The sequence below is a fragment of the Xiphophorus maculatus genome, chromosome 3 (assembly GCF_002775205.1).
Source record: "Xiphophorus maculatus strain JP 163 A chromosome 3, X_maculatus-5.0-male, whole genome shotgun sequence".
Taxonomy (NCBI): domain Eukaryota; kingdom Metazoa; phylum Chordata; class Actinopteri; order Cyprinodontiformes; family Poeciliidae; genus Xiphophorus; species Xiphophorus maculatus.
In genome coordinates this window covers 18,198,038-18,220,702 of record NC_036445.1, presented here as the reverse complement: position 1 = coordinate 18,220,702, position 22,665 = coordinate 18,198,038, and the positions used below count along the sequence as shown (strand labels likewise).

The following is a 22,665-nucleotide window of genomic DNA, read 5'->3' as shown; positions in this document are numbered from 1 at the left end:
TCCATCTGTTTCAAGCTGATTCAAGAAAACTGTATTTCTTTGTCTGGAGTTGGAAGAAATTAAGTTACACATTGAGGGTTGCATTATAACTGAGACAGAGGTCATCTGTTTTATCTGCTTGATATTAAAAAAAGATATGTGGTAAAAAAAAAAGAAGTTTGTTTAAATACAGTTAGCTTTGATCTTAACTATTTCAACTATCCTTCCAGGACAAGAACCTTTAGTTTCAAAGAGGGATTTCCACATGAGGTATTGTGTATGACATGCAAATCAAACAGCTGAACGGTTTGGTTTGAACAGATGATTTTTATTGGGTGTATTTACAAACAAGCACATGCAGGAGGTGGACAATTGACCGACACCAGAGGGGCACGCAACTATATGCAACAGTGGGACTCGGAAATGTCTACAAGCTACGTTACACCAGAGAGAGAGAAAAAGAGAAGGAGGCTTTCTGTTACACACACACAGCGAAACAGCAGGATATGCTGACACATGAAAGTGCTCACATCATCTCTACTTTCACTTCCATATGCACACCCACACACACACACACACCACCATCATGTTCACACCCTCGCGCTTTCAGAACCCAGACAGATAGAGAGCTGTTCCTTTTTATACACCTTGGAATCAATAAATAGTACATCCAATAAATTATCAGCTTTCACATAAAAAAATCTAAATGAACTTTATTTGTCCAATAATATTCAATCTGAAGATTTCTTATAACTATCCATTTGATGGTGTTTTATTATGATAATTATTTACAGTATGAGCATGTAGTGGTTTCATTTACTGCTACTGGACTTTTGCTGTAGCGCCAGTAATGTCATGCTACATGGCACTGGCGTACATAGAAACTACAAGGATATTTTGAAGAATTGAGCTCTCCCTGATTTATCAGTGGTAAAGAAACCTTCCTACAGAACCAAATCCAGACGTCTGCAAGACTCTTTTCATCTTGTATCTTTAGGGTTTAAGATATCTTGCAATGCCTCAGTTGTACACAAAACTAAAATGATGACTTTGAAACAAAACAGCTCAACGTTTAAGCATATGCATAGTCGTCGATACATCTAGAATCCAGAGATAAACGAATAAATATATAAATATGATGCAAAGCAACGGGTTTCATATGAGTGGCATCAGTACAAACGAACCACTTCCACCATCACTACTATCATTAATATCAATGATTATGATCAGACCTGGCAGGAAGATAAATACAAAAGCTGAGGAAAAGCCACCAAACCTATAAGCTTCACTGCAGCATTTTACATCAGTTCAAGGATTTTTTCCCCCCCTCTCGCTGCATTCATATTTTATTTCAGATAGTATTACACAAGAGCTGAAAATGTTTTTGTGAGGGTATTTCTCAAACCACAGGATGAGCTACAGATTGCTTTGTCTCATATTTCACCACTGGGAGGGTTATATCAATGTGTCATTCATTCAAAGCATCCATGCTTATACTAAAATGCATTCAGTGTTAAACTTTATGAGCTACACGTAATCATTTTCAGAAAATTACAGTACTGCAAAAGCCTTGAGTCATCCCTTGTTTCCCTTATGCTTGCCTTCCAAGGAGCCAGACTTTCCTGTAATATTTTAAAAGTTGTCCTTACTAGTAGTTCTTCAGATTTTCAGAAATTTTCTTTGGACCTTGACTGATTTTTTTTCTTGCAAATTTTCCTGTTCCAGACCTTCTAGCTGACTACAGAATCTAACTGAAAAACATGTCGGTGTACAGCAAATATGAGGAAGAGACCAAATTTTACTTTTTAACTTGCATGCAAAACACAATTTGTGGTACTGCATATCATTCTGAATACACCATTCCAACACTGAAGCGCGGCGGTGGCAGCATCATGCTGTGGTAATGCTTTTCTGTGTTGACAGGAAAATAGCTACACAGGGCCACCCTGGAGGAAAACCTGTCCGGAGCGAAACACATTTATGCTATGATGGCCCAGTTAAAGACCAGACCTAGATTCAATTGAGAATCTGTGGCAAGACTTTAAAATGGATAATTACAGTCTAAATCCGTCCAACCACTTTGAGCTTGAGTGATTTTGCCAAAAAGAATTTGCAAACATCTCAACCGTGGAACTATACCCAGGATCAAGTTTATGTCTACAAAACATTGCTTTGGGGAGGAGTTTAATGGACACCACTTTTTTTTGCAAGGCACTACGTCAGAGGTAAATGCTTTGACAAAAAAGTGAATTATCAGTGAAAATGGTGGAGAGATATTGAGTGAAAAAGCATTCAAAATTCAAAGAACACCTAAAAAACAACCCTCAAAAGCCCAGAGAAATATTGATCCAGAAAACTCTAAGAGATTACAATAAAGTCTGGCTCAGCTGAAGCAAAGTTTAAAGATATAGTGCTTTGAAAAAATCTTTTGCACCTTAATGTATGGCAAAAAATTTGCAACACAAAAAGCACGCATAAAGGAAGATGCTGGGTTTTATAATTAAAACAGAATTTACTTTGCAGAACATCGACTTAATGTGTGAGGCGAGTTGCACGTGTAAAGATGGATCCACCCATTCCTATCGGTCAAACTCACAATAATGTCACAGTCTTTACTGTTTCACTTTTTTTTCCCTCTTGGTAATCTATCTGTCTTGGTAAAATCCCTCTCAGTTAATATAGCTGTACACATGGATTTATTATAATTTATATATATATATATATATATATAATTATACATTCTACTAGAATCGCAGAAACACACACAAACCGGGCCAGAGATGAGAGAGGTTGATAAGGGAACACAGACCTACACAGCTACAATTCACCACATCGACACGCAGTATGCAAACAGGAGCTGCGGCGTAGTACTCTAGCATCCTTTCTTCACTCAATGACCTGCTGGCTGCAGTGCTGAAGCAGACTGCTCCAAAGATGTCGACTATAACACGTTAAGTGGACAGGGTCTCCCCCGCCATCAGGTTCAGATCAGCAGCTGACGTGGAGCGCAGGAATGGAAGAAAAGCATTAAAAGGGACACTTCACTTAAATATTATAATGGTTTGAATTTGAGTTGAGTCATTACTTCACGCCATCTACTGCGTTCCTGCTACTTAAACTCATTAGCTACCAAACAGGATGAGTTTTAATGGGGAAAAAAGCCCCATATGTTCACAACAGGAGAGGACCGGAGAATACTCGAGATGAAAGCAAAGCAGAGCAGATGGCGTCATGCTCTCAGCTCAAACCCACGTAAAATATCCCTTTCAGAGTAGTGCGACCTTCCCATAAACCCTCCAGACTCACTTAAAATATCTTTAATATGGATATATTTTATATATATTTATTTAATATAATATGGATTTTAGTGCAGAAGTTACAGTGCCGACGTCACATGATGAGAGAGGTGTAGCCAATAGGTACCAACCCCTCCTTGTCTCCCTGACGACATCGAATCCAATCCTGATCGACGCCTCCCAGCACCACCAGCTCTTCGCCTTTGCAGAAGCTGAGCTCCGAACCGGTTCCGGTGTGGTCACACAGCATTCGAACGGATCTGAAGCACAAGAACGGTTACAGCCATGAGAACGATACTGTCAGCATATGAAGCAGGACTGGATGAGTCACGGCCAGGACCGGTCAGAGCGATGAGTCACCAGTCAGTGAACGTCCTTCAACGAGAGAATGGTAACAGCAGCTATTCTGATCTCTGCTGCACCCACTGGGGTTCCTGGAGGGTTAAAGAGAGCTGAGACATGCCTTGGTTTACCTCAGATTAAGCTGTCTTTATTTTTTTCCATGACTAGTCCATCCTCTTGTATAACTGATAGTCTAAATCTGATGCTTTTATTTCACGTATATAATGGCAAAACATGTTATTTAAATATCCACCAATCAAATTTCATTGTAGTACTGGTTTGAATAAAGCTCCAATATGTCAGTATAAGTTTTTGTCTATTTTGATTTTTCTTTGATATCATTTAAACAAAATTTAAACTGTCAGATATTATTTATTTTTTTGTGAACTTTCTTTAAAGTCAAAGTTCACAAACATTTCCATTTGGTATTTTGCAAAAAAAAAAGCATGTTTTTTGTTTGTTTCTGCACCACATGCTTCCCACCATAGTTTGCTGGAATTTTGGCCCATTCCTATTAGGTTTGTAGTCTCTAATCCTCTCCTTCAGCCAAGCTTCCTCACATCATGATGGTGATGAAGGCGTTCACAGCCTTACAATGTTCTCTATTTTTCCTCCAAGTGTAAAAACAGTCATTAAGAAAAAACTATAATCTGGCTTTATAAATTTCTTCTTCCTCTCTTAGTGGCTCTTTAGTCAATATCGCTACATGACTCATTTCACTGTGGATAATCACACTGGCGTTAATTAATATTTGGTAACATTTTGTAGAAATGTTTTTATATCCTCCTTTACCATAAAAGGCATTAGGATAATATCTCACACTCAGTTTCATTATGAAATAAGCTGGTGCGATTGAGGCATTTGAGATTGTGGTATCGCCATGAGTTTTTCAGTCTAGGGTTAAAAATCTATTTAACAACTAGATATTTCATCCAAATTGAGTCGTTTTTAAAGGTTCTAAAATATATCAAAACGTGTCTTTCAAGTTCAATGGAAAATTAATGAGTACATAACAACTGCATCTCTAGCAGCTCAAGCTTAAAAGGCGGCTCTAGCATGAATCTGCAGAGTTTCTGTGTTCTACCTGAATTGTCTGGGTTTTTCTTTCATTTCTGTGGCATCTGTCTTTTTCTCTGATTCTATGTCGCTTCCTTCCTGAAGTTCAGAGGTTCCGCGTAGCGTTGGGGTGGAACTGCTGCTCACCATTCGGGTCAGAGCTGTGACACCAGGAGCTAACCACTGAGAGGGACGCCTGTGGATGGGAGAAGTCAGACATATTGTGTCATGAGATACAGTACAATTTTGTGGGCAGAAAACTATAAAAGTTAAATTTCACTTGATTGCTACATGCAGATTATATAAAATTGTTGTCCTCAGTGAGATGGATATTGTGTGTTGCTGGAGTTCTTTCTTTAATACCCAAAAAGTGTTCAAAAATATTTAGCTTGTCTACATACTGGGCAAAAGCTTAGTTTATATTCTTCCATCCTAAGAAGTTCCTTTTCTGTGCTGATGTACTCAGTAAAAACAGAGGCTCACCTGGTTGGTGGTGTGTGACCCATAGGGCTTTTGGAGGCTCCAAAAAGTCGTCCCAAACTCCAGGGAACCTGAGAGCCGTTGACGGGGGAATAGTCACTTCCTGTCTGGTCCTGGAAATCAGGACTGTTGGTATTCGTCTCCTCCTTTTTCACGGCAGACAGGCTAAAGTCGGCCAGGTTCTGGCTCAGCCGACCTCCCCAGCGCATCACAACTCCCCAGCTCTGCTGGATCACCTATAATTACAGTAAAAAAGAAAAACTAAAGTCCATTTGGCAGAACTGTACAACCACAAGTGGTTGTAAGCATTGGATGATAAAATACTGACCTGTCCTGCTTGATGGGTAAAACTATCTTCATCTACATTAGACAGAGGTAAAGTTTCAATTTCTTTTTCCTGCACCCACAGCAGCTGTGGACTTGTTTGACCAAAACTAGGCAAAGCCTTCACAGGTTCAGAATCTGTACTTGTTGATGACTCTGATCCCCCATTGTTTAAAGTCGGTGAAGAATTTGTATTTGGTGAATGTTCTGGGCTTCCAAAGTCCACTTCCGAGAGGCTCTTCATGTATCTGCCAGCTGGGGATTTCAGTTGGCCCTGCGGGGAAGCCTGTAGCCCGGCTTCCCGATGGGGAGATCTGGGCATCTCAGGCCTGTGAGAATCCGCCTCCAGATGATGGTGCTGGAAGAGCAGGTCGAGGTTAAAGGTGAGCAGGCTCAGGGGCTGCAGCACGAGGAGCAGCTCCTCAAAAAGAGGCCAGCAGGTGGTCAGCGACAGACGCATAAAGGAAGTAGGGTGGTAATATGCCTCCAGCACATCTGAGGTTGAGAAATATCAGGGTTTTAGAAGTGGCTTGATTGCAAAAGGAGAATTTTGAAAGATATATTTTTCAGTGGTGAAATGTTCTGTAAAAGACATCTTGTGGCAAAGTAAATAGGACTGAATGCAAATTGCATTTAAAAAATTTATTTCCTACTTTTGCTGGTTTATTACACACAATTCCACTAAAATATGTTTTGTTAGTTGAAGCTCAAGATGTCATAAATCTCTGGGGATATGAATACTTTTGCAAGGCACTGTAGCAACAGATCTGTTTTAAGGGTTTAGAAACTTACCGCTGCATGACTGAAGATGAGACAGCCAGAAATCTAGAAGCTTGGTGCTTTAAGAGAAAAATCAGAGAAAGGAGAATGATATAAGCAGTTGTGATAAGAACATTTCCAGAGGACAAAATGACAAACTCTTGCACAGGGTTAGGTAAGAAAAGCTATTCCTTACTTTAGCAGACCAAGGAGGAATGCATTGAACCTCTGCTTGCTGTGTCTCAGCTGCGGCAGCTCACCAACCCGGATTTGTAGGTTAAATAAGGCTTGAGTTTTGGGACCTTGCAGAAATGGTTGAGTGAGAGAGCATGGGAGGGAAAAAAGGAAGACAGGTGATTGAAATACTGCTGTGAAGCTTGGCACTAATACAACGATCAATATCTGCATCCAGCTGGTTTCCTCTATTCAGCGTTTTCAACAGTAAAAATCAACAGAGATGAGGGGGAAATCTAAAATTGAAGTTTATTATCATCAACCAGGGGGGGAGAAAAAAATCTCCCCCCCTGGCAGGACAGCTGCCAGACACTGTCCAAGCATTTGAGGTTTTGGATGCTACCTGTCCTCGTTGTGGCCTGCACCAGACTCCAGGCTGAGTTTGGCCTCCGGCCTGCAATCAGATCACTCTGGTGAGGCTTCAAGCCGTCGGTCAGCAAATTGTGCAGGGCGGGACAGAGGCACTGCAGCACCAGACGGCCAAGAGATGGATTTATGGCGCTGTCTCCTGATAAAGCCTGGGGTGAACATGGAGGGGAGGGAAATGGAATTGGATGAGTTAAAAGGTTTGCAGCAATTGAAAAAGACGTTTGGAAAGAAATGCTCAAGAGAAAAAGGAGAGAAATAAGCAATTCATGGACAAGTGTTTGAAGAAAATATTTGTTGATGAAATTCAACAAATATTATTTAGTGAGCTTTCCATCTTATCCAAATAAGTCACCAGAATACTTTAGATTAGGAGACTTTAGCTTAGGAAATCATGCAGAGATAGTGAAAGTCTCACATTTTCCTACACAATCTGTGTGTTTTACTCTTTACCTGCTCTCGAGTAATGTAGTAGTCAAAAAAAATTTTCTGTCACCCCTATCAAACTCTATAAGTCCTTAGTTTTCTCACAAAATCAGGTTGCTTGGCTCTCCAAAGCCTCTTCCAGGTAATGTTGCACATGTTGTGGTTTGTAGAGAAGTCAAAGTAGTCCAACAGCAGCTTTAGTCAAACCCTTTCTCCTTCATTAGCTTTATTTAGGCCATACACAGAGGAAGAAAAATACTCCAGATATTATTGGCATAAGCATTTTCTTACATCCCAAACTGTATGCTCACAGACAATGCTCACAATCTCCATGTGGTCTGGATGTTTACTCCCTGTTCAAGTAGTCTGTTCTAGCCAAGGCATGAACTGTGTATGATTTTTGTAATGAAAGTGGCTTTAATACCCTTTTTGTGTGTGTATTAAGTGACCACAGATTCATTCAACAGTTTCTTTGAAAGAAGGTTGTTTTTGTTAAAACAATCGGTTATTTTTCTACAGCTGCACAGAGAGACGAGCTTCAAGACTGTAGTGCAGGGTCCTCATCCATGTATGATAATCCATTCTTGTTTTTGTGGACATGACTCAAAAAAACTCTTTTTTTTTTTTAACAATTTTAAAAATTACTTATTCATTTTGAGAACCCACATCTATACATTTACACACTTGCAAAAAGAACAAAGTAATTAAATCTGCTCTTTAGGGACTGACCTTCTGGACTATAGTCCGAGAAGAACTGAACTGAGCCAAGATGGCCTCCACTGCAGCACTGACTCCACTGACCAGAGCTGAAGAGAAGAAACAATAAGATAGGAACTGGGTGATAAGTTTATATGCAGTAGAAAAGAAAAAAACATAGTACAAATGCAAGAATGAACACCTTTCTTTTCCTGCATACACAGAGAGGTAAGGCCGAGACCCCTCACTGAATGCTCCACATCCTCGCCCATCCAGGGAACATCTATCTTCTGTACGGAGCCGGCAAACGAGACACTGCGGACGGCTTGCAGCGGCAGAGAAAATAATTACATACAGCTTCAATTTCTAAGTAAAACTAACATACGAGTGTTATTAAGTGAAATTAGGCAGATGTAAGCAGATGGTGCTTTGTGAGCACATCCTGTGAGTGTTGGAGCCACAGTAGTGAGGTTGTTTTACATCTGAATCCGTAATGATGGCTTCTTGTCAGCTTGAGTGTTAAACAGAAGCCCATGCATCAACCTCAGCTCACAAATTCATCAGGAAATTAATCAACCCATACTGACTCACTTAATGCTTCCAATTCATATCATAGATTTCATAAAACAAATTCCTGAAATCTTACAAACTCCTAAAGCTGTACTCAAAGCACTTCCAGTGTGAATGTCTGGCCCCCAATAATTATTGTGATTCTTTCAAAACTACAAATGTTATCTTTTGCAAGGGAGTTGGGTTTTAAATTAAAGAAAAAAGACAAAAGAGCTAATCCTGAAAGTCTCACAGTAATTAGAACAGTCAGTCTCAACAGTTTAGAGTTACATTTTTAAAACTGTGAAAACTGTGATTTTCTTTAAAGTAAACAGTTCATCACATGTAGAGCCACAAATCTCACCCTAGCAAGGAAGATTTTAGGAATTATTTGTATGTTCTTTTTTAAAATGTAAATGTGATGAAGTCTACTGAATATCAATCTATAGTTTTGCCAACTTCCACCTCCCATATAATTGTGGCTAATTTGTTACAAATTCGGAAAATCTGCTCTGTTCAACAATGTTTTCTCTGCTGCTATTAAAGTCCAAATATTATAACTTTATTTAATAATTTTATGTTTGGTTGATTGTATTGAGGTCAATGTTGCATTCAAATTGAAGAATGAAAAACTCCTAACTTACTTTGGTCTCCCAGCAACCAGCACAGCCAAGCATAACCTCAACTTGGAAAAGTAAGTGTTTCTCCTGAGGGAGAGCCAATTAATATGTGCAAGAGAGTTGAACACACCGCTACAATTTATTACAGTGAAGAGCAAGAATTACTGTTGACGTTTCATGGTGAGACACGAGCAGCCTGTAATATTTCCCTCATAATATTTTTCCTGGAGTACGCTAGAGACATTTTATTCTAGATCTGGTTACAAAGAAAATGTAGAATTATGGAGATGTAAACAATAACTTTAGAGACTGAACAGTCTTCACTGTGTTGAAAAGAAAACCTTGTTACAATCATATTTTTTAAGTTAATTTGATAGTTTAACTTAATCAAGAGCTGTCATTAGGTTTCAAACAATTTACCCTCAAGGTTCAAATTTCAATATGTCCCAGCATTATTAGTAAAGGAAGAATAAAATAAAGTTCTAGTTTTTGCAAGGCTCCAGTAACAGAGCAGAAATGTTAAATCTATGAATTTTTTCAAGAAATATATGCCATGAAGTCAGAGGTTTTTGTGAGTGTGCGCAAAACATTCTACAAACTTACAGAAAGAAAACCTGAACAAACAAGAAGCTAAAAAGAAACAGCTGTTGGTGTTACCACAAAAATAACAAGACATATAATAACAAATGTGCAAACACAGGTGCTGTGAACACACTAGTATTTATAGAACAAAGTCATACAGTGGATGAAGAAAGTCTATAAAATTACTATATTAAAATGCCAAGGCTTTGTGACATTAAAAATAAGACTACAATAAATCCTTTCAGACCTTTTTCCACCTTTAAATTGACCTGTAACTCTTATGACTCAAAAAATAAAATAAAAAACAGTAATCTTTTTAAAGGACAAATAAAACTAAGAAATTTGGTTGCATAAATGTTTACATCATTATCAGTATTACTATTATTGTTACTGTTATTATTAGTAGTAGTGGTAGGTATAAAAATATCCCAGTTAGAAGAAAGTGTGCAAACCTATGTAACTACATTTTTAAAGTTATTTTTCTTTTTTTATCCACTCCACCCAGTCCTAAAAAAATAAAAAATGAAAAAAAAAGAAAGTTTGAAAATCCTTTAAAACATAAAGATATTAAATGTAGAAAAGTTCTGAAATGATAAACCCCCCTGGCATTTTAAATAGAGTGGATAGACTTTTTTAAAATCCACTGTTTATGAAGATTTGACTGTTATCAAAGTGGGGGAAACAAGGAACAAAGTAAACACTTATTACATTTTCTCTGTAATTTAAAGATCTACTGTGATGTGGGTGTGCTTTGGCTGAGATGCATGTGTCAATTTTAACACATCATGCAGAAACAGAAGAAAAACAAGGAGAGAAACCAGAACAGACTAACACAGACAAACAGACAGGGGAGGACAAAGAGAGACAGATTGAGCAGAGTGACTGTAGACACGCTGTGACAGGACCAGCTGTTCCCCGTCTGAAGGACCTTTTTGCAGATTTGAAAGAAGAGTGGAGATAGGACATATCAGATGACGTGCAGGTAGCTGCCCTCTGATATCACAAATAGCTATAGTTATGGCTACTTTCAAATCTGGAAAACTCCCTCAAAGCTGAAATAGGAAACAGCCACTCCAGAGTGAAATACACACAAGTTAAATGTCTAGCAAAATAATAAATAAAAAAGACAGAGAAAATGTGGAATGCAGTGTAGGAAAGATTCTTACTCGCCACATGTGGCTGCGGAGGACCCTGGTAGAGTTTAGGGGGTATAGGGGGTGCCCTGGGTGGGATAGGAGGGTAGAGGTTTGGGTAGTAGAGGGGAGCAGCGAGGGCAGGAAGGGTGTGAGAACGGGGAAAGAGCGGGGAGTTGAGGCGAGAGAGCGGGAGAGCTCCAGAACGCTGGGGAGGGGAGAGGGCGCCGATAGGGGAGAGGCGTGGAGGGGCGCCCCGGTGGAGCGGGCAGTTTTTAGGGTGGTACAGGTAGCATGTGGGGAGGGGAGGAAGCTCTTTGGACATTCTGGCCTTAATGCTGCTATCGTCTGCACGGCAGCACCTCTCTGAATACAGCGAATCCACAGCACTGAAGCTGTCTGGGTAACTCATCATAACATCTATGTTCTTATATGGAGTGGTGCAGCCCTGCGGTCCGGAGGTGCCACTAAGCGAGACGTGGGTGTCGTCTCGCTTCTCTGAATCGCTGCAGTAGAGTGAGTCAAAATTACACTTCGACTCAAAGTCCCCCGTGTTGGTTTTGGAATCGTTGACGTACTTATAAGCTGAATGTGTGTTTTCACTGAAAATGTCTCTGTAGTAATGAGGAGAGTCTGCGCGGAAATCAGCCAGGGAATCATCAAATCCAGAGCCTACAAGAGAACTGGAGTCGTCTTTGTGGAAATAAGCTGAGCCTGCAGCAGCAGGACCCCGCTGTTCGTTGGCCTGTTTGTTGGAGGACCACCGATCTGCGAGGAGCTGTGAGTTATGGGGGTCTGGGTGGAGGGAAGGGAGGGCAGAGTGCAGGAAGTAGGGTTGGGGGGACCGGGTAAGGGACAGCGGGGGTGAGGAAACTGTTCAGTTCAGGGCATTAAGCGGAAAAATATTAGTCAGGATAGGGCGAACATAAAGCCAAGCAATGGACATACAATGGATACAACCGAGTGGGATAGATGGGTGAGAAAAAAAACAAAGTGATAATGTGGCAAAGAAATGGGAAGGAGAGAGAGATGTAGAGAATGTTAGTGTAAAACAGGAGAAAAATGCACAATTCTAACAGTATTTCAGCTTCCATCGTCTAATAACAGAGCGCTAGACTTAGACTTGGCTCACATTTTAAAACTGACCACAGGAACCAGAGAGGCTGATTTATTAAGATCAATTCCACTTCTTTTAAGGGTTAGTGTGCCTGTGGTCCCCCACATGTGATGTTCAGACTGCAGTTAAGCAAATGTTAAGAACAGCTGTGAGGGCAACGTTTGCGTGTGTTTTTGTTTGTCCAGACAAAAATGAAAGAAAATCTGGCAGCAACTGAATCCTGAATTCTATCTTATGACCAGCAGATGGCAGCTTTGAACAGAAGTCTTTAGATTTTGGATTTTAAATAAATAAATGCTATAAAACCTCAGTATTTGACTGGGGTTTTATGTGATAGACCAACACAAAGTAGTCAACAATTGTACAAATACAGGAAATTAATAATTAGCTTTCAAACAGTTAAAAAAAAATTGTGTGCATATGGATTTAATTAGCTAAATAAAATCTAGCACCCTCAATTGCTCTAAGGGATACATGTATGCAATTTCATTTCAGAATAAATCCAGCTGTACTCACAGTAATTTTGGAAAAATATCATTGTGACTAATGAGTGAAAAGTGGAACTTTTTAGAAGGCGTGCATCTTGTTAAATGAGGTATAGAAGTAATATCATTTCAGTAAAAGTCTAGACCTAAATGCAATTAAGAATCTGGGATAAAACTTGAAAAATGCCGGTCCCAGATGCTAGCAGTAATCTGACTGTGCCTGAACCATAATAATATGCAAAACAATGTCCCTAGAAGCTGATAGAGACAGAAGACTTGCAGCTGCAATCACAGCACAAGGACATTAGAAAAAGAGGTATTGAAAAAAAATTGCATGTCACAACTTTCAGATATTTATTTCTAGTAAAAAAAAAAAAATCCCGATGAATACATTAAAGTTGTTTATCTTGAGACAAACTAAAAAAGTTGATGGGGTGTAAACACAGTGTAGTTTCACTTTCTATCACTTCCTTGAGAAACATATATGAACATAGTAAATTTTTAGACTCCATAAACTACTCCAAGTATTTTAAACTTCACTGCAGTGCGGTGCAATCTCCGGATCGCCTTCCCTATGTCAGTTTTCTCCTTTGTTTCCTCCCCTGCTTTTACCTTCCTGTCCTCCCCAGCAGTAACAGCAGTCAGCGTATGAATGCTGAGTCAGTAGACAGAGATAACACACTTCAGTCTCTAACCTCGGCTCTGTAGAGCCTCAGAGTGGCACTACAGTTTTCTGCCAGGCTAAAAAAAGAGCTGAGAGAGAAGTCGTACCTTGTGTAGACTTGAGCTCCCTTTGAACTGAAGTCAACATATGCTACTTCCTATTATGAAAACAAAACTCTTAGCAATTGGCCTGTACACAGAGTTCCACCCCTTTGTCTCTTAAAGGTGTACACACCTTTTCATAAGTTGTTTCATTTTCCTCTAAATACATACATTTCAGGAAAAAACAACTTCTTCATGAGCGGTAGAAAAAATGATCAACCCTACTGCATCAATCGGACACCTATCAAAGAGATATTTCACTCCAAGATCTTTTTTTTTAAAAGGCTCTGGTGGCCTTTATTCAAAAGTTAATTGACAGAAAAGTGGGTAATGAGAGAAGGGGAAGACATGCGGCAAAGGTCGCCAGGCCAGGAATCGACCCTGCGGCACCTGCTTCGAGGACTAAGGCCTCCATATGTGGGTTGTGCTTAACCCCTGCGCCACCACACCACATCCCATCACCCCAAGATCTTAAAGAATTAAACTAAACTTTCATATTGGAGGACTGTGGATACAGGGAAGCAACCATCCTACACATTATAAACTGATGGGAATTAAATCCATCAGTTTATAATGTGTAAAAAAGTATTTGCTAATTTAATCTAAGAAAACAGAAAAAGCTGTTTTTAAATCATAACGTCATTAATAGGAATCATCAATGTTAATAGGAATAATCGGAGAGAGAAAGCTATCAAAAGCAACCTTGCCCTATATGAAAAAGTTATCCTTGATGTACCTAAATCAACAATTAATTTGGCTGAACTAAAGAAGAAAGGACAGCAAAGAAGGGGTACTTTTAGACAGTAATAGTGATAATAAAGCCAGGAAATACATGTATTTTTCCTTACTCTCATTTGCCTTTTTCCTACTTTTCCCAGACTTGGGAAATAATAAAATCAAATTCCAAACTTTTCCAGATTGAGTAGGAATCCAGTTAGAAAAATAAGAAAACTGAACATGTAGACTTTAGTGCTCTCCCATTATCCCCCAACCCTCAGAATGAAGAGATGATAAATAATTGAATAAGTTTGTGATGAAATCACACTTTGATAACCAGTGGAGGATGTGCTGGCTGGAAAGTTTCCAACCACCTCTTTTATCTCATATTACCTCATCTATCTTCACGGCTGTTCATCTTTCACTCCCCGTGCTTCCCTCACTCCTAAACTCTCGCTGCGTACCCCTCATTATCAGGCATCCATCACATCACCCTTACTTTCACTCTGTGAATCATGCTCAATGTACCATTACCATTAATGAGTCAACATTTTCATCAATCTTGGTTTTTCTATTACGAGACAACAAGGAGGAAAATGTCCAAGGAAATAATCTCTGCATGGCTGAGGATATGAGAATGCAGCCTATCCGCCTGTTTGTTATCCCCTCTTTACCCTTTTCATTATCTTATCATCTCGATTTTAATTTACAGTTTGTAATGGACACATAAATAAAGACATCTACAGGACTGTGCAAAACCTCCTATCGCTTTATGTTTTACTTCCAAATACTTAAAACAAATCATTAATTCATCAAACATTTTTGGACTGGACGCAAGGTTAAGCGTGGATGAAAACTAACATTGCACATCACCATGAAACATGGCGGTGGCAGCATCATCTGGATAATGTGTAATTTTACCTCCAAAATTACACATGTACTGCTTTATGGTGGTCTACCACATAAAATCTCAATGAAACACACTGAAGTTTTCTAGATGCAACATAAAATGTGAAAAACTGAATAATATAAGAATACTTCTGAAAAAATCTTTGTATGTTTTTAGCTAAAGGCTTGTTGCATCTAAAAAAAACTGCTTTGTTTTGTTATAGATTTAAGTAAAGAAATTGGAACAATGTGTGCCATTTTCACTGCCTGTTGGTCACAAAGTATCTACAGATCAAACTGGTTCTTTGCTAACTTCTTTGAGGCTCTGTGAGAAGTGAATTAAAAACTAAGACCACTTTTCTGTATCAGCATGAGAAATCACTTTAAGGTGTTCAACTGTATTAAATTGGAATGGCCTTGTTAGTTATTTGTTGACTCATGAAAGTTGTACTCACCAGAAGTTCTCGATTCAAAAGTTCTCCCTCCATCAGCCCGGCCTCTCACCACCACTTCCTCTTTTCCTTTCTCTGTCTTCCTTTCCTTCATCTCCTCCCTCATCTCCCTGTCTTGGCCTACATTCCACAGGCTGCTGTCACTGACTGAGCAGCCGATCTTCTGCGATGGGCACAACTCCAGCTGTCCACCCTCCTTGTCAGCTCTCTGCAGCATCTCCTTCAGGGCGGCCATGGAGGTGAGGGCTGGGGGCGGCTGCATGAACAGGGCTTGGGCCTGTGAAGTGTACTCCCACTGGCTGCCGTCACTACCAGCCTTCTCCCTCCTCCACCTCAAGTTGTAGAGTATATCTGGGTCGGGGGTGATAACAGTGGGGTCGGGCTCGGGATCTGTGATCACCTTTGTGGGAGGGGAGGTGCTCTTGTTGCGGAAACGAAGCTCTTTAAACGTAGTCACCTTTGGACCAGAGCCTGGAGACGAGCCTGATGACCTGAGCTTTTTTGGGACTTCAGTGGTGGATTTTCTCTTCTCCAGTACTGGGAGTGGTGGGGCTTCACATTCGGGTGTGAAAGCTATAAGCCAATCAAAGCGCTCAGGTTGCTCAGAGTTAGCAGGCAAAGTGCTGACTTTGAGGGGCGCTAAAGAAGGTGGGATGGGAGGCAAAGGACGAGGAGGTGGAGGAGGTGGAGGAGAATCTGGTAGCTCATTTGAATAAGAGAAAGTCTTTACTGTTGCTTCATGTGGATTATTAAAACTTGTGCTGTAGTAATGATCTGTCACTAAAACAGTGTTCTTCTTCCTTCTTCTTGCAATTTCAGTGAAAGAGGTGGTCTTTTGTCCGTCTTTACTTTCCCCCTCCTTATTGCCATCCTCAGATGCTTTTCCATCTAAACCCACTTTGCATGTGTCGTTTTCCTTCTCTGCCTCCCTGTCTTGTAATCTGAACTCTCTGGACTCCAGAGATCTGGATGTAAAGTGATTATCTGCTTCCTCCTCATCGTCCAGCTCCCCAACGCAGACACTGAGCTCAGGGCTAAGTTTAAGGAGCTCGGCTTGGGTCAGTCCGGCAAGCATGAGCAGCTTCCGGATCTCCACGTCCAATGTGTGAAAGGAGGGTGGAGGGGGCAGGGCAGGTGGTGGTGGTATGGCGGGGGGTGAGAAGGAGCAAGACACTGAGATGACAGGTGGAGGAGGCAATGGTGGAGGGCGTGTGGTGGGTGGTGGCAGAGAGAGGGGAGTTCTTTCCTGTTCAGCTTGAAGAGCAGCGAGGCGCTGGGCCTCCTTCCTGGCCAGGTGTCGCTTTCGAGGTGGAGGGATGGGTGGGGTTGGAGTGGGAATGGACGGAGGTGGGGAAGGAGTGGTATAAAGGGTGAGGTAGGGGACTGGTTTGGAGAGAGGAAGAGGAGGGATGGATGGCGGAGATGGAGGGAGGGGCTTCTCACATCGAAATGTTGAGAATGTGGGCGAAGGGGAGTTGGGGGCGAAAGTAGACAAAGTGGGGGAGGTTGCGACGGCCATGGAGGTGGTCTCTCTGCTGATGTTGATGTAGGTGTGGAGATCAGAGCTCACACTGGCATGACGGGCAGGAGGTTTGGGAGGTCTGGGTGGCGGCTCAATGGGGGAAGGGGTGAGGGAGTCTGGAGCAAGGGGATCTTCACAGTCTGATGGAGCGGTGAGATCAACTCCAGCATCTGAAAACTCCTGAGACTCCCTCATTGTTCCATCACGGGTTTTATACAACTTCCAGGGAATGTCGATGTTCCCCATTTCATCCATAATATCTGAGAGGTCCTGCTCCTCCAGATCCTCAAGATCAAACCCCTTCTCGTGAAGTCTGGCAATGTAGGCCAGCTTCACTTCCCTATTCACTTTTTCCAAACGATCCAGGTGATCTAGGCGATCCCTCAGTACATCCCAGTGTTGCTCCCCTTCCAGATCCCAGCGAGCAACTTGGATAACCTGGCTGAAGCGCTCCATTTTCCCAAACTCCCCTACAGACTCTAGGAAGTCAAGTAAATCTACTTTGTCAGCATCAGAGTCGCCTTTAGCCCCTAAGTAGTCAGGAGAAAAGGAGTCAAGCGCAGAGGGGTAACCCTCATCAGGGGAGCATGAGGCCACTGGGGAACAGGAGGTAAGGGAGAAAGGATTCTTGTTAAGTGGAAGAGATGAGGGATGTTTGAACTCAGGAAATTGGTCTTTGGGGTTGAAAGCAGCAGACAGATGGTCCTGGTCCTGTGAGAAGCACATGGAAGCGCACTGATCGGCACAGTCAGACTCCAGGTCAGAGCAGGAGCTGATGGAAGTGGAGGATGATGAAGTGGAAGAAGAGAGTGAGAATTCCAATAGGGATGGGGGGCAGTCACAGCATGACGGCACCAGGGTGTCATCATCATCATCATCATCATCATCACTATCTGTCTCATCGTCCTCATCATCATCGACAGCAGTATCTCTGCTGCTCATTTCCTCCTCGTCATCTTCATCTACAGTTTTCTTGTTGTCCACGTCTGCGTTTTCATCTGCGTTCTTTACATCATTTCCCAGATTGGCAGCAGATTGGGCAGAGGGTTCCGCATGCGAGGGAACTGGCTCTTTGGCCTTCATCCCATCACACTTGTCGGCCAACTGAACCACAGGAGGAGGAGGAGGTAGCTGCAGCTGCTGCCTGATGGAGACGGTGTTGTTGTTGTTGTGGTTATGGTTGAACATGCTGTTGTTGTCCTGAGGGGAGCGACCATCGCAGCACAGGCAAGGGAGGCTTGGCTCGTTGCAGTTTGGATCCAGAGGGAGGACAGAGGGAAGAGGCAGAGGAGGGGCAGCGACCTCTGGCGTATTCCGGGTTGCTGCAGATGGCCGAGTGCTCTTCAGTTTGGGTTTGGCCAATCTGGAAGCAGTGGGACCTTGTTTCTGAGAGCTCGGTCTGGACTGGATTATAGGAGCTCGTGGCTGTGCAGCTGTCCTGCTCCTGGAGGAAGCAGCAGGGGCTTTAACAGCCCGCCTTGGGGACGGGTTGGTGATTGTGTTCATGTTTTTATCCTCCTTCTGAAGACTACAGCCACGAAGCTTGGACCCAGCTGAGTTAGCAGTCCGCCTGCTGGCATCGAAACGCCGCGGCTTTGGAGTCTGGGAGGACGACTGCATCGTGGGAATGGGACTATTTAAAATTCTCAGATACTTCTGTTGCTATAGAAACCGGTGCTGGAAATTCTGGACGGATCCTGTCTATGATGCACCGTAAGTCACATCTTGGCTTGACTCCCAAGATCCTGCAACATCAAAGAAGACACATGATGAATCACTTCTACAAGCAGGCTCGGCTCACCAAACACCAGTTTTCTTGTCTACACGTGTCTTTGTTTCATACTAAATTGAAGCGAAGCTGATGTAGTCTATAACATATTCATTAAAATCCAGTTTTACAGATATCAGAGTAAATCTCCAGAGAACACTTTGTCTCATGCTGTGGATGTCAGAGAAAATAACATCTGATGATGTCTTTTTATTACACTCTGCTCTGCATGAGTAGGGATATTCTATTCTTTCTTTGTATATCTGCATATCTCCAATGCATTGCAAAAACATTTTTATTGTATTTCTGAAACTCTGACAGTAAAATGGGTTTACAAGTCTTCATGGCATACAAAGGCATTCACACCCTTTGAACTTTTTTACACTTTCTGCAGGATTTCCCTGTCTTAGGTTTCACCCATCGTCTTATCAGTTCCACCCAGGCTCCCCCTGTACTTCCCGAAGAGAAGCGTAACCAAGCACGAGTGAAACTGAATTCCACTTTTGGACTATACTCGATATTTTACGGATGCTGGATCATTTTTAAGACTCTTCTTTTTTCAAATTACTACCATGTTTCATTTTCTGTCCTTTTCAAAATCAACATGAATTATGAACTACTTTCTGAGTGGTTTTGTTATCCCCCGCATGGCTGCCACAGAACACCCCTTTTTTGTTTTTTTCACAACTACCTAAACACTTACAGCAAGAAGACTCCCTCATGAGGCTCAACATGAAATTTCATTTTATTTAAACAAGTTTTTCATTCCTTCTTAATAATTTTGCCCTGACATTGGAAAAGAACACAATCTAACAAGCTACCCTTAAAATATTACATAATTAATCGTTAATATTTAGGTAGAAAAGAATAAAATGGCACATTTAAATGTTTGTGCTCTGAAAATGTGGACATTACTTGGAAGATATGACTATGGTACTTTTATACAATTAAATTTCTTACACCATGTCATTTTTTCTGTTTCTGCAAAGATTGTGCCCACCTTACTTATTGTGTTATTTTTCATCTTTGATGTTATTGTAAAAAATATACAAACCAGACCCTTGTAATAAATTTCGTCGATTCTCCTAACACGGTGCTTTGTAAAAGTTTTTCACTTATCGTTACATTACAACCACAAACTTAGGTATATTTTAAAAGGGAAGCATGGCTTTCTAACTTTACTTGTCAAGTAAAAAGCTGAAAAGTGCTGTGTGAATTTGCATTCCAGACGCATAAGTTAATACTTGAAACCAAGCATTTTGGGGTATTGCCCATCTCAAGTCAGGTTGAATGGATAGCAAATGTGAACATCCATCACCAATTCTGATTTCTTCACATAGTATCCTCACAGGATGTTAGTGCCACCACCATATTTGGCAGCTAGGACTGGGTGTTCAGCATGAAATGAAAATACACAAATCAGAACACCTTTTACTAACTAGGTGACTTCTGGAGGCAATTGATTACACTATATTTTATTTAGGGGTGTCAGATGCCGGGTTGACTAAAAGTACACATGCCAGTTTTATGAGTTTATTTTATTTTATTTTATTTTATCTAAAACTATGAATAATTTTCTTTCTACTTCAACTCAATTCAGTTGAGTTCATTTATATAGCAGCAGTTCATAACACGTCTTTAAAAAAAAAAAGAAGTAAATTCAGTCCAATCATGCACACATTTCAATTGATCCTAGTTGTCAAAAGATGCAGTCAAGCTCAGTTTATTAATTAAACTGATTAAAAATATGTAAGGACATGCAGTGACTTCAGCACTTTGTGATGGTCTAACATGACATACCCATAAAACAGTTGCGGTTAAACTGCAACAACATCCGGACAATCTGACGGAACACGAATGCTTTTGAATGGCACTGTGTAGATAGAACTGTCATCTTATCGGAAAGCTTCCTCAGTAATCATGAGTCGATAGTGTTTCCATCTTTGCCACAAGCTGATAAAAGGAAGGAAGAGCAACATCAAATGAAAAAGATTGTGGGGAGGAAAAAAATCCCCAATACCTGGAGCATAACGCAGATGTAACTGGAGCATGAAATAATCAGCACATCACTGAGTGTGCCTTCTTCTTTTTAAAGCCCATCCACCGAGGGCTATTAGTCACATACAGAAAAAATTGACAAAAAAAAAAAGTATTTTATATATATATATATATATATATATATATATATATATATATATATATATATATATATATATATATATATATATATAGTCATTCACAGCAACGGGAACATAAATGACTCAATAATCTGTTTGTTCTCAGGAATGCAGGTTGAAGCCAACAAAGCTATAAAGTACACCAATGAACTAAAATATAAGCTACTGCCTATCTTTGCGTGTGTTTGGACGGTCCCGTGCAGAACCTTGTTTGCATTGATCCCACAGAGCTGATGGAGACAGGGCTGAGGATGGGTGGAGGAGGGGGGGGCTACATCCATCCGCATCGCTCTCAAACAGGCCCACACGCCCCATTTATTACGCTTTATAGCATCAACCTCTATTTTATCCCTGTTCTAACTCAAATAATGCGTATATATAAATAAAATGATATTAAATAATATATATTTAAACCTACATAATCTACATATCACGACCTCAAGCGGAATTCTATGCTTTTTAACCATGTTAAATCATGACATTTCTCTGACATGACTCGTTAAAGCAGGTACGCTTAAAAAGACAATACACGGACATGCATGCAAATAAATGTAGCATTAAAATGACTCACGTCGGATTCGTTTAAAGATGGGTGAAGGTCTCCATCTCCTATGTCTCTCTCACATCCAAGTCCGGGAGGATGTGGATTCTTCTCGTTGTTAACGGCCTTATCGTCTGTCTTCTCGCGAGAACACAGAAACGCCTCCTTTTTGCCCAGCCAACCCCTTGCTGGTATCAGCATAATCATCCTCAAAGTCATAACATTGCGTTTTTCCCGTATTTTCTTCAAATAACTGGGGCTAAAAATCTAAATAAAGAGTCTTATATAAATAATAAATTGTCCTGAAATTTGTTTAAACATGCCATAGATTTATTAGGTCAATTGTGAACAAAATAAGACAAAATATTTAATTTCTTTATCTAGTATACATCTCGATATTACCAACATTTTTTTTTATTTATTTAAGTAATTGAATTCAGAAATAGAGCATATTTTATATAAATGCATTAGAGTAATGTATTCAAATGTTTTTCTTCTTTTTTTGTGTTTCAAAACATTACAAAAAACTGGCTTAAAGCTAATGAAAACCAAAATTCAGTTCTGTGGAGGTTTCTGAAATTGTATCTGCTTCAAGAAAAAAATAATGGCCTGACATGAGGAATTGCAAACAATTGCAGGTGAGGACCAGAAGTTTGTAATCCTCCTGAGGCTGCAGTCATCCATGTAATTTCACCCAAATGTTTTCCTCCCACTTGAATTTTTACTAATATATCCAAACACAGCACTCTTTGAACTATGAGCTTCCTTAACAGTGACCCTCAATGGCTTATCCTTTTGTGAAGCATGTTGCTGACCACTACTGGTTACATTAGCAGTTTTTCCTATTATTGTGTATGCCATGAGATAAAACTTTTATATTTAAAAGTGTAGTATTCCTGCTTTTAATACAAAATGCTTTGTTTTATTCTTTTAATATTGACCATTGAGGAACATGGTTTCATGTAAATCTTCCCTATTGGACTTTTATGCTATATCGTGAATGTGATGAACTTAGGCTGTTTTCTGTTACTGTTTATCAGTTTCGTAATTGTGAATCTGGATCTGATTTACTGTCACTGGCATATTAACATTGTTGACAGATTGCTGTCTGAATGCATTTCATAACAGTTATACACTACATGGTTCTTGATATAAATGGTCCAACAGTAACTGAATTTCTGACTAGGATTAATAAGGTTTTCAAAAAAGGAATCAAATGTCTGTGTGATTGTTAAAATAAGATGTAGATTAAGTGACAATCCCTTACATACCCTTCACTGGTCTCCATGTGCACCAAACCAGACCAGACCATTATTTCTGGGTGTTTAACAATTTCTTTCTCTCGCTCAGCAAGTGTCCATTATTCTTGCCCAGAAAAAGGATGCAAAAGA

At 40.5% G+C, this 22,665-nt stretch overlaps 1 protein-coding gene across 1 annotated transcript; it reads right to left on the bottom strand.

Moving 5' to 3' along the window:
- Nucleotides 1-286: 286 nt before the first annotated feature.
- rusc1 (RUN and SH3 domain containing 1) lies at nt 287-21,401 on the bottom strand. Its single transcript, XM_005810287.2, has 11 exons — nt 21,305-21,401; nt 15,270-18,533; nt 8,161-8,283; nt 7,992-8,068; nt 6,814-6,988; nt 6,433-6,538; nt 6,270-6,316; nt 5,482-5,972; nt 5,157-5,389; nt 4,702-4,869; nt 287-3,535 (listed from the first exon to the last, which is right to left on the bottom strand). Exons 2-11 carry the CDS (start codon nt 18,406-18,408, stop codon nt 3,370-3,372), a joined length of 4,725 nt encoding a protein of 1,574 aa, XP_005810344.1. The 5' UTR covers nt 18,409-18,533; nt 21,305-21,401; the 3' UTR covers nt 287-3,369.
- Nucleotides 21,402-22,665: the final 1,264 nt, after the last annotated feature.